Genomic DNA, 12,699 nt, shown 5'->3' with positions numbered 1-12,699 from the left:
TAATGCAAACCAGTTAATGAATACTTAATGGGAAAACCAAAGTGTTCTTCCAGCAGTCACCAGCCAATCCCTCTCCAATGCCAGAAATACAGCTTAATGGTGTAACATTAGAAAATGTTGACCATTTCTGCGACCTTGGCAGCCACCTCTCCACAAAATACAACAGTGCCTGAGCTTTGTGAGTGCAGCTTTTTTCTGAATGAAGCACAGAGTTTTTGAGGACTGGAACATCTGTAGGGATACCAAAGTGTTTGTTTATAAAGATATTGTCCTCCCAACCCTGCTTATATGCCTGTGAGACATGGACTGTCTACAGACGTCACATGCAACCCCTGGAACCATTCCATCAGCGCTGCCTCCGAAAAATCCTGCAAATCTCTTGGGAAATCAAGTGGACAAATGTCAGCGTGCTGGAAGAAGCAAAAACCACCAGCACTAAAGCGATGGTCCTCCACCATCAACTCCACTGGACTGGCCACGTTGTCTGGATGCCCGACCACCATCTCCCAAAGCAGTTGCTCTACTCTGAACTCAAGAACAGAAAACGGAATGTTGGTGGGCAGGAAAAGAGATTTAAAGACGGGCTCAAAGCCAACCTTAAAAACTCTGGCAAAGACACTGAGAACTAGGAAGCCCTGGCCCTTGAGCGCTCCAGTTGGAGGTCAGCTGTGACCAGCAGTGCTGTAGAATTTGAAGAGGCACAAATGGAGGGTGAAAGCAAGAAATGTGGCAAGAGGAAGGCATGTCAAGTCAACCCCGACCGGGACCGCCTTCCACCTGAAAACTGATGCCCTCACTGCGGGAGAAGATGCAGATCAAGAATAGGGCTCCACAGTCACCTACAGACCCACCGCCAGGACACTACACATGGAACACCATCATCCTCGGACTACGAGGGATCACCTAAGTAATTTCTTAAGAGCAGAGTTGGTAGTGGGAGAAAGTCAAGGGGAGTCTCAAATGGGGTGCTTCTACACAAACCAAATAGTGAAGTTCAAAGCTGGCTCGAAGGTAAGGTGTCCACAAAGGGCACAACTCAATGGGTTAAACCCTTCTGCCCACAGTACTGGTTGGTCGACAGGTTGACAGTTCGAATCTGGGGAGCAGGGGAAAAGCTCCCATCTGTTGAGCTCTAGCTTCTCATGTGGGGACATGAGAAGCCTCCCACAGGATGGGAAAACTCCAATCATCCAGACGTCCCCTGGGCAACATCCTTGCAGACAGCCAATTCTCTCACACCAGAAGACACTTGCAGTTTCTCAAGTCACTTCTGACACCAAAAAAATTCACTGTGGAGCAGATCAAGCCAGAAACTCACTAGAAAGTCAGTAAAAAACACAAACAATATAATGCAGATTGGAGGCGGGTTGAATTGAACCAGTTTCACTGTGCAGTATTTACACAAATACTCAAGTTACTTCATGGGAGAGGGAAACACATCGTTCCCATGAATGCCCTGACACCATCTAATGTTGATCCCGAACTAACATAGATATGTACGAGGGTTGGTTACTTGGGTTTGGATGGGAATGTGGTGATAGTATGATAGCTGGGTCCGGAAGCCCCGAGCATTCCGCACATTCCGCAATGGTGGTTGTGAATAAGGGAAAGGGAGAGCAGCACACCGAGGGCGGGAATATACTTCAATTTGGTGGAAGGATAGAAAAGGCGGGGGGGGGGGGTAGGATAAAGTTTAGGGTAAGGTTTAGGGTTTGGGGTAGGGTTAGGGTTAGGGTTAGGCTTAGGGGTTAGGTTTAAGAATAGGGTAAGGTTTAGGGTTAGGTTAAGGGTTAGGTTTAGGGTAAGGCTTAGGGTTTGGGTTAGGGTTATACCATTAAAGAATTCTTACATTCCTTCTATAATATCTGTGTTCCGTTCTGCGTTGCGCAAACAGCGCTCCCGAAGGAGCAAAGCGGAAAGAGCGTAAGGCTCAGAGCTTCCGGACCCAGATTTCATACTATTACCGGGAATATTTTAATAAATCGAACGCACTGACCAACCATCTGCGGAGGGTTCCATACTTTGCACTTTAACAACACAACCGTTCAATGTTAAGGCTTCCGGCCGAAATGGAACTGTAGAGGAGAGTCTACTGAACAAGCCAGTACCTGCCGCATACCAATACTGCCATCTCTTGAGGAGTTACGAAGGTGGAGGCATTACTTTTCATTCAACCCTCGTCCCTTCTTTCTACAGATGCATTTCCCCGAAAGCACTGTGGAGAAAAGAAAAGAGGAGAACCCACAACTTCTTTCCCTTCAATGAGGAAGCGTGGGGCTGAGCCCGAAACACGCGTGGGCCGGTCTTGCCTCCTCTGCGCCAATGGCCTCGCGAGGTGGAGGAAGCGCCTTCTTTCTCTTTCTCTTTCGCCCTCGCTGTCCCTGGGGCACCTTTGAGAGGGGGGAAACGAGCCTGCCCTCCTCTGAGACCGAACTGGGGACGGGGGGCGAGGGGAAAGGATGCCCAAGTCCGCCCACGACCGCCTGCTGGACGCCTTGGACGATTTGAAGGAGGCGGATCTGAAGCGGTTCAAGAGGAAACTCAACGAATTCCCGGTCAAGAAAGGCTACGAGAACATCCCCAAAGGGCGCCTGGAGAAGGCGGACACCGGGGACCTGGCTGAGCTCCTGCTCAGCTTCTACGCCGAGGAGTACGCCGAGAGGGTGGCCATCTGGGTGCTGGAGGAGATCAACTGCAAGCGCCAGGCCGAGAAGCTCGCCTCTTTCGCCGGGACCAGTAAGGAAGAGAAGGGGGGACCCTGGGCGGGGGGGGGGGGGCTTCTGATTCCCCAAACCTGGCTCACCCAGCTCTTTGGGGCTTCAGCTCCAGAAGGTCTGGCTGGGGTTCAAGTTGGACGGGGCGACTGGTAGAGGAAGTCCTGAACATCTGGAGGATCCACCTTTGGGAACCATTGGGTGATGGGAAACCCCCTGAAGTGGGACTGAAGGGCCTTCAATGGTTCAAGCGCCATAGGGATGCCTGTCACAGATGGGAAGGGGATGTGTTGTTATTTCTCCCCTTTTCCTTCTGACAAAAGTGGGGAGTGGACTTTGCCATCTAAAGCTTCCTCCCTCCCTCCCTACTTTTCCTTCCCTTCCCAGTCTCCTTCCTCCCTTTCCCCCTTCTTTTCTTTCCTACTCTTCCCTTCCCCATCTCTTTCCTTTTCTTCCCCATCCTTCCCTTCCTTCCCCTTCCTTTTTCCCCATCGACTTTCTTCCTTTCCTATTCTTATCCATCCTTTCTTCCCTATCTTTCCCTTCCTTCCCTTCTTTTCTTTTCTCCTTCCTTCTTTTCCCATCCTTCTCCTTCCTTTCTTCTCTATCCTTCCCTTCCTTCACTTTCTTTTCTTCCCTTTCACCTTTCTTCCTTTCACATCCTTCCCCTTCCTTTTGTACCTACCCTTCCCTTGCTTCCCCTTCTTTTTTTCCCTTCTTTTCTTTTCTCCTTCCTTCCTTTCCCATTCTTCCCCTTCCTTTCATTGCTATCCTTCTCATCCCCCCTTCTTTTCTTCCCTTTCTCCTTTCTTCCTTTCCTGTCCTCCCCTTGCTTTCTTCCCTACCCTTCCCTTTCTTCACCTTCTTTTCTTCCCCATCTTTTATTTTCTCCTTCCTTCCTTTCCTATCTTTCTCCTTCCTTTCTTCCCTATCCTTCCCTTTCTCCCCCATCTTTTCTTCCCTTTCTCCTTCCTTTCTTTCCTATCTTCCCTTCCTTGTGTTTCTTTTACCTTCTTCTCTTTTCTCCTTCCTTCCCTTCCTATCCTTCCCCTTCCTTTCTTCCCTATCCTTTCCTTCCTCCCCCTTCTTTTCTTTCCCTTCTCCTTTCTTCCTTTCCTATCCTCCCCCTTCCTTTCTTCCCTCTCTTCCCTTCCTTCCCTTTCTTTTCACCTTCTTTTCTTTTCTCCTTCCTCCCTTTCCCATCCTTCTCCTTCCTTTCTTCCCTATCCTTCCCTTCCCCCCTTTCTCCTTTCTTCCTTTCCTTTCCTATCCTTCCCCTTCCCTTCTTCCCTACCCATCCCTTCCCTGCCTTTCTTTTCTCCTTCCTCCTCCTTCCTCTTCCTTTATTTGCTACTCTTCCCTTCCTTCCCCTTCTTCCTCTTCTCCTTCCTTCCTTTCTCATCCTTCCCCTTCCTTTCTTTCCTATCCTTCCTTCCCACCTTGCAGTTTCTCAAGTTGCTCCTGATATGGGAAAAAATTGCACAAACCAATTAGAACAGAAAAAAAGATCTCAGCCATCACTGATAGTCAATTTACAGGGCATTTGGGATTATTTGTCAAGTACTTTTCTTTGTCTGAAACACACTCTTGAACTTTAATAATTAAATATGAAACAAAGAAAAAATAAGAAAGATTGAAAGTTGCTTTTTTTACTTCACTCCCACTTGAGCCTCTTCCCCCCCCCCCCCACCTTCCTGTAAATGCTTTCCTGTGCTTTCAATTTCACATATTTCCTTATCATTTCCCTTCTACAGCAGACTTCAGTTCAGGGCCTGTTTTTTTAACCCTTTTCTTCCCTGAAATCCATGCCCTGCATAAAGAATTTGAGGGCATTTTTACCCCCACACTTCTGAGACATTTCAAGTCATTTCCTTCCATTTAGAAATAATTAGGGATACTTTGCCCCCAGTCAGTAAAACAAGGGATTTCTGATCTACAGCCTTGTAACAAAAGCTGTGAAGGGGAAGAAGGCTAAAAGCCCTTTCTCTAGCCCAGATTATACATTTCGTGTCCACTTGGATTTTACAATGGGATTACGCCTGCAGTTTGATTTTAATTATCCAATTATCAATCAATCAAAACTTTATGATGGTCCAAAGATCCAATTTGCTCCGCGGTAAAAGGTGCACAACTGCAAACAGATTAGAAACTGATAAGACCAAGATGCATATGAACAAGGGTAAGAACACCGGAAACACGTACAAAACAAGTTTCAGCCTGAATCTAAAGCAGGAAGTTGTCTTACCCTGGCTTCCTCAGAGAGGAACTTGGGGGAAATTGTCAAGGCTCTTCTGGACTCTTGGATCTGTTCTTAAACACACTTCTGGAATGAGTTTCGTGTAATCCAAGTAGATTGGAACATATTTAGCCCTAATCTTTGTTTTAAGCCACTTCATTGGACGTGTTGCAATAGCAGATTCCCAGATTAGTTTAGTGTTTACACCTTATTTTATTTTTCTGGTTATTTAATATTTAATGTTTATTTCACTTAAGTAACACTTGTCTTTACTGTTCTAATGTAGCACAAATGTAGCTTTTAAACAGAGGCTGGATGGCCATCTGTCAGGGGTGCTTTGAATGCAATATTCCTGCTTCTTGGCAGGGGGTTGGACTGGATGGCCCATGAGGTCTCTTCCGACTCTAGGATTCTATGAAATCCCATGTAAAATCATACTACTTATTTTTGACATTAAGATTGAAATCTAAAATATATATAGAAAGTCTTTACTAAAAACTTTATATAGAATTGGGCTGATCCATTGGGCAAGTTTCTCAGTAGTGGGTTAATAATATATAGCCAAGCCTGCTTATAAAAACTGCAGGACAATGAGATTTTATTTTTATTTTATTTATTATGTCAGTATCAACCAGACAATTGTATTACATTTTAAACAAATTTTTAACAAACAGACAAAACAGAGTTTGCAAGCTTGGTAGTGGATTAAATGTCCTTTGACCAGTATCTGGCCACTTGGAGTGCCTCTGGTGTTGCCACAAGAAGGTCCTCCCTTGTGCATGTGGCAGGGCTCAGGTTGCATTGCAGCAGGTGGTCAATGGTTTGCTCTTCTCCACACTCGCATGTCGTGGATTCCACTTTGTAGCCCCGTTTCTTGAGGTTTGCTCTGCATCTCGTGGTGCCAGAGCGCAGTCTGTTCAGCACTTTCCAAGTCTCCCAGTCTTCTGTGTGCCCAGGGGGGAGTCTCTCATTTGGTATCAGCCATTGGTTGAGGTTCTGGGTTTTAACCTGCCACTTGAGCCAGCGAGTGTCTCTATAGATCTTAGAAAACTACTTATTGATTTAAGTCGTTGACGTGCTGGCTGATACCCAAACAAGGGATGAGCTGGAGATGTCTCTGCCTTGGTCCTTTCACTATTGGTTGCTACTTCCCGGTGGATGTCAGGTGGTGCAATACCAGCTAAATAGTGTAATTTCTCCAGTGGTGTAGGGCAGACCCAGAAGCAACCAGAAGGACAATAAGATGCGATACTATATATACACTCAACATACATTCAATAAGAACTAGCAGAATGAAAGGAGTTACAGATGTGACATAAATTAATTGTCCATTTAGCCTCTGCAAGGCTCCCACGTCTACATAATTCTCCAAATCTGTAGTCAGGAATGAGATTAATAGGAAACCCTCTCCTTTCTGTGAATCCTGACTTCTGTTTTCTGCTGTCTTTGCCTTCCTTCTCAGCTTCTCTGGCTTTCAGGTTTGACATTGTGTGTTTCTCTTCTACAGAAGGGAGCCTTCTATGTTTTGGGTAGAAATTTGATATATTTGTTTTATTCCTTGATATTGCAATCTTTTCTTGTTTCACTGTATACAAACTATATTTTTGGATCAAAATTCTAGGTCGGTGATGGGCAACCTTTTGAGTGTGGTGTGTCAAAATTCGCCAAAAAACCGAGCATAATTCAGGTGGTGTGTCACCTCAGGACAAAAACCCATAATTTCGCAATATTTAGTTTAAATAACAAAAAATATATAATTGTAATATATACCTATATTTAATAAACCATAACCTAATTATATTAAATATAGTTATATATTACAATTATATATATTTTGTTATTTAAACTAAATAAAATAATTATCGTTTTATTGACTATTCTAAAGCCTTTGACCAGGGGTCCTCAAACCTTTTGAACAGGGGGCCAGTTCACTGTCCTTCAGACTGTTGGAGGGCCAGACTAGAGTTTACACAGGAATATTGTTAAACATTTCTTTTATTCTTCTCAGGCGCGGTTGGTGGGGACGAGGGAGAGGGCCTTCTCAGTGGTGGTCCCTTGGCTTTGGAACTCCCTCCCCAGGCAGGCCCCCACTCTCTCCATTTTTCACAAGGAATTAAAAACTTGGTTGGTCCATTGTGCTTTCAACGAGGTGGTTCACTAGATAATTATCCTGACCTTATCTAGGTTTCTGCACTTTAGTTGGCCTCTTTTCTTTACTTATGACACTTTAATGGCCAAGGGCATTATCCTGGCAGCCCAGCTCCCTGTCTATTGCACCTTCCCTCAGCTCTACCAAGGATTCATTGCACTTACTTTGAGCCTGAACCTTGCTTCAAATGGTTGGCCAGCCAGGGTGTTGTTTTTATGATGGCAATTGATTTTAATCTTTTATTGTCTGTTGTTATTGATTGTATTTTACTTTGTCTGTTATAACTTGTAATCCTTGGGCTTGTCCCTTTGTAAGCCGCCCCGAGTCCCTTCGGGGAGATGGAGGCGGGGTATAAAAATAAAGTTATATTATATATTATATATATATATCATGGTTTGTGTTCCTCTCCACCCTACTAGCGATCAAGACACATCAGTGGCCACCACAATGCTGCCTTACTGGAGAGGAAGGAAAAGGTGGCAGTTTCAGAAGACCATAGCTGTGATATTGTAGCAATCTCAGGCCCCTTCTACACTGTCCTTATATCGCAAGATTATTTGTTTATTTCAGATTATATGGAAGTAGAGACTCATCCAATTCAAAGCATATAATCTGGGATCAGATCCTGGGATATAAGGACAGTGTAAAAGGGGCCTCATACTATAATTTTGTGTGTGTTTGAGAAGGAAAGGGCAGTTCTATCTATTTTGACTTTTTTATTTAAATTCTCCTTTCTAACTATAACTTTGAAACCCACAGATTCCGCTTGTAATCGGTGCTGTACCTAAAACCCATGCGCTTCCACAACTGGGATTAAAGCTCTGCTGACTGCTCTTCCGTATCCCACCAATAGTAGTTTGCAATATAGCCTTTTTAGTTCTCAAATGATGCCTGTGAAATAGAAGACCATTGTCCTCATTTTCTAGACCACAAATACACATTTTCTTATTTTAACATCTACATTTTATATATCAAAAGCAAATTGTAGATCGAACTGTTGATGGTTTGGTAGTGAAGACTGAATTCTGTGCAGCTAAGGCTGGGTCTACACTGACATATAATTCATATTATCAAAGCAGAGAATCCAGATGAACCAGATTCTGTGAGTCTACATTGCCATATAATCCAGTTCAAAGCAGATAATGTGGATTTTATATGGCAGTGTAGGCCCCATCTATATTGCCATATAAAATCCACATTATCTGCTTTGAACTGGATTATATGGCAATGTAGATTATTGTAGCCCCATCTATATTGCCATATAAAATCCACATTATCTGCTGTATAGAAGGGCCAGATTAAGTTAATTGCATGATGTTGATTAAGCATTCAGGGTTTCCAAGTGCTTATCTTAATTAAAATAATTTGTTTTGTTTTCTTTTCAGTGTTTACATGTATTGATAGGTCACTTAATATATGAAACCCAAACTTTGCTGTATGTAAGAGTCCAACAGTGGGCTGTTTTAATTACATGTTAAAACAGCCCATGGGCTACATATGAATATAACAGAGATGGACAATCATCAGTCCAATGCCATCAAGCTATAAATCTTATTTTCGTGACAATTGGCTACCCCATCTAGGACTGATGGGAACTGCAGTTTGATAAAAACCTGTGGAAGAACACTTTGCCTAAACCTGTTCCAGAGGAATTAGTTCATATCCTGTCATTTTTTTCATTTCTCGTACATTTTTTAATTATATATGTCAGGTTAGTCCCCTGAGGAACCTGGGGGCCCTTCCACACATCTGAGTGTGGACTCAGATAACCTAGTTCAAAGTTGATATTGTGGGATTTTCTGCTTTGATATTCTGGGATATAGGGCTGTGTGGAAAAGCCCTGGGAGGGATGTATTAGTTGCAATGTCCCTCCAGGGGGGAAACTGGAAATTCCTTTGGGGGAAAAAAGGCTGCTCCCATGCCTAAAAATATCCAGGATATAGAGATTCTGATAGACATGTAGGAGGCAATTTGCACATTTAAAGGCAATTTTTAAATCTAAAATAATATCTGGTTTCACATCTGACTACACTGTTCCTGCTCCCTGATTTATGCAGTTTAAACACTCAGTTGGTGTTTCTTCCTTTTCCAGGTGCTGCTGCTTCCTGGATCCAAACCCACAAATCAATCAAAGTTGATGCAAATCCAGAGACACAGGGTGAGTCCCTCTATCTATTTTAGGCTTCTCTTAATCTTACCAATTTTCTAAAAATCAGGATTGCTTGATGGCAGACCTAAGTATCCAGCAGTTAATGAGTTTACCTTTCTCCAAGCTCTTAAGATTTCACAACAGTCTATGCTATTAATTTTTAGACATTATCTCTTTCCCTCCCTGCATTCAGAGGAACGTCTGCCTGATGCACCAGGGATGCACTTCGTTGAGCAGCACCGAGAGGAGCTGATAAGACGGACCGGCAACGTAGAGGGAGTCTTGGATATGCTTTATGGGGCTGTCCTGGATTATGAGCAATACCAAAAAATCCTCTCCAGGAAGACCTCCCAGGATAAAATGCGGGAGCTATATATGCTCCTCCCAAGCTGGAACCCTTTTTGCAAGAATCGTCTTTATGAGGCATTGAAGGTCAAGCAGAAGTATCTTATTGAGGACCTTGAAGATGGTGAGAGATGATGAAATGATGCCAGAACACATACACCTGTACAGTGCGACTTCTCTGCTCTTGTTCTTCAATATATTTGACGCTATAACGAAAATACAGGGGCACTCAGGGACTTTCAACACAGTCAAGGGGTAAAAACACCTAATCCCATCTGCTGTTATCAATTTGATGAGAATATGCCCACACACAGTCACTGTAAAGACTTAAGAGGATCCTGAACTAATATTTCACTAACAGATCCCCTCAGACACACACACACCCACAAACGTTCCTTCCGCTGTTAAACACCCCACAGCTGACCACCACTTTGAAAGATCAGGGTACAGGATTTTACTTCTTTAGGTTATTTTTGGTCATGTCAGGAACGACTTGAGAAACTGCAAGTCACTTCTGGTGTGAGAGAATTGGCCGTCTGGAAGGATGTTGCCCAGAGGACGCCCGGAGGTTGTGATGTTTTAACATCCTTGTGGGAGGCTTCTTTCATGTCCCCGCGTGAGGAGCTGGAGCTGATAGAGGGAGCTCATCCACGCTCTCCCCGGATTTGAACCTGCAACCTGTCGGTCTTCAGTACTGCCGGCACAGGGCTTTAGGTTCTGACTGAACACTAACACAATCCTGTCACAAAGCACTTCATAGTGTGTTGCAGAAACGTGAGTCTGTAATGGTAGGGTTGCTGCCACCACTCAAACTTTGGTTTGAGAAATTGTCTTGTTGTTAAACTTGAGGTAAATCTTCTTATACACCAGCTCCTTCTTTATATGGCTCCTTTCCAGTGACTGAATTGTAAAGATGTTGAGAATTATTGGAACTTATCTTATATAATAAATCAAGGCTGAGGCAATTTAAACAGTGAACTATAGAATAAGTTTATTAAGATCTTTGAGACATACAACTGACTTCTATGAGGTACACAAGCGTATTTTGTTACTGAAGCACAATTTTCTTATGAAATGGTTTCTTTAAACTGATTTTCCTTTCTTTAACATGAGCTATTTCCCTCACTCTATACCTTGTAGCAGTGAGTTTCTTTGACAAGCCTCTCTTGGCTATCCCCCAGAGTATCTAAGTTTCCCTAGACTACTCTGTCCCTAAGAGAATATAACAACTTGTGTCCTAACTCAACACAAGAACATAGGTCTTCACTTTGACTCTCCTAGTCAAACTCTGTATAGGCACCTGTCTTAAACTATTCTCTAACAGGCAAACTCTTAGCTCACTAAGAAAATCTATCCTTTTCTCCCTGTCAGAAATCCTTCTTCTTCTCTCCCTCCTGTCCAAACTCTTTCTTCCCTGTCCAAACTGTTTTTCCCCCTCCTGTCAGAACTGACAGCCTTTTTACACTCTCTGCTCCAACTCCTCCCACCGGGTCTTAACCAATCAGGAGATAGCTGGGCTCCTCCCCTCTGCTTAGCTGCCTCTCCTAAGATGTCTGCTACACTGAGCTGCCTACCAACATGGAGGCCGGCTCACTGACTTCCAGGCTGCGGCCTACCAAAGGTATGCATCACCACAGACGCCAATCCCAAATCCTGCCAATCGTACAAAGCAGCAGTGAATGTCTTCTCCTTGATGACCCTGAAGAGCAATGAAACCACAAAGCAGACAAGACACTATACCCCATAAATTAAAAAACCCCTCTAAAATCATAACAGTAAATAAAGAACAACACTCAGAAACAGGGGAATTCCAGACAAGAAACAATTGGGGCCAGCTAATCACCTCCCAAAACCTCCCAACAAAAGATTCCCCCAGGCAGTTAGAAGCCATACCTTGAAACTGCTAGGCCATTAAATGCTAATCAAGGTGGCCAATTGAAACATTCATACCTACCTCAAACAGACAAGAGTTCTTTCTCCCACCCTGGACATATAAAGATATCTAAACTTCACTTACCTAGTTTCCAACATACCTCACAACCTCTGAGAATGCCTGTTATAGATACAGACAAAAGATCAGGAGAGAATGCTTCTGGAACATGCTCATACAGCCCAGAAAGCTCACAACAACCCACCCACCAGGTTGTTTGTGGTGGTGTGCTTTCAGGTTACTTCCCATTGACCGGAAGGCCAACCCAACCCATCACTGAGGTTTCTTTCTTAGCCAAGTTTGTTGGGAAAGGAGTTGATCTTTGCCTCCATCAGAGACTGAGAGAGTGTGACATGGGGTTGTAGTTTTACAAGGTCTTTCACCTTCCCTGCCAAAGAGTGCAGGAGCCTGACCAAACTGCAACTCCCAGGATTCAATTGCATTCATTCAGCAGTGTAGAGCCACATGGAGTCCAATAGGCAAACCACTGTGCTGTTTCTCTCTTCAGCCTCCTCTAAGTATAGACTCATATAATATGTATATTTATTTATTTACCATACTTGTATCCCTCCTCCCAAGGGGACTCAAGGCGGCCTTACAAAGGCAACAATTCAATGACGCATGTATACATACATCAACAAATAACCAACCAATTAAAACATAACATTAAAACAATTAAAAAATCACATCATCCAGGTCATATTCCAGAGCCAGTCCGGATTGACATTACATTAATTTATAATCTCTTATTGCCTTGCTCCCATACAGTTATTACAGAGAGGGCCTTCTTAAAACGCTACCTCCCTTTAATAAACGAGGGGAAAGCCCAGGAAGGAAACAATAAGTGAAAACAAACAAATGAGTTGAATGGCCACTCTCCGAAGGCACATTTGAAGAGCCAAGTTTTTAATTCTTTCTTGAAGGCTGCTAGGGTAGGGGCTTCTGAGTTCCAGAAGTGGAGGGGGGGCACAGCGGAGAAGGCCCTCTCCCTTGTTCCAATCAGTCGAGCCTGTGATAGAGGGAGGGGCGAAAGAAGGGCCCCTCCAGAAGATTGAAGAGGTCGTGCAGGTTTGTAGAAGTAGGTGGTCGCAAAGGTAAGTGATAACCAGCACCTTGAATTAGGACCGGAAGATGATGGTCGGCGGTAGCCAGTGGAGCTCCTTGAACAGGGAGGGT

The 12,699-nt window shown here is 43.9% G+C and overlaps 2 protein-coding genes and 1 long non-coding RNA gene across 3 annotated transcripts in view; all 3 read left to right on the top strand.

Moving 5' to 3' along the window:
• LOC132779354 (NACHT, LRR and PYD domains-containing protein 1b allele 2-like) overlaps positions 1-12,699 on the top strand; it is a 214,964-nt gene that overhangs the window by 51,032 nt on the left and 151,233 nt on the right. The window lies entirely within an intron of this gene.
• Positions 2,284-12,699, top strand: part of LOC137097340 (apoptosis-associated speck-like protein containing a CARD) — a 73,821-nt gene continuing 63,405 nt past the window's right edge. Inside the window, exon 1 of the mRNA XM_067469813.1 lies at positions 2,284-2,736. Coding sequence (XP_067325914.1) covers positions 2,460-2,736 — 277 coding nt within the window. The 5' untranslated portion in view covers positions 2,284-2,459. The remainder of the gene's footprint in view (positions 2,737-12,699) is intronic.
• On the top strand, positions 9,192-10,564 carry LOC132779268 (uncharacterized). Its single transcript, XR_010910120.1, has 2 exons — positions 9,192-9,257; positions 9,442-10,564. It is a non-coding gene; the product is annotated as an uncharacterized lncRNA (long non-coding RNA).

Source organism: Anolis sagrei, chromosome 6 (assembly GCF_037176765.1).
Source record: "Anolis sagrei isolate rAnoSag1 chromosome 6, rAnoSag1.mat, whole genome shotgun sequence".
Classification (NCBI taxonomy): domain Eukaryota; kingdom Metazoa; phylum Chordata; class Lepidosauria; order Squamata; family Dactyloidae; genus Anolis; species Anolis sagrei.
Note: the sequence above shows the minus strand (reverse complement) of the source record. Positions and strands in the feature narration are given on the sequence as shown.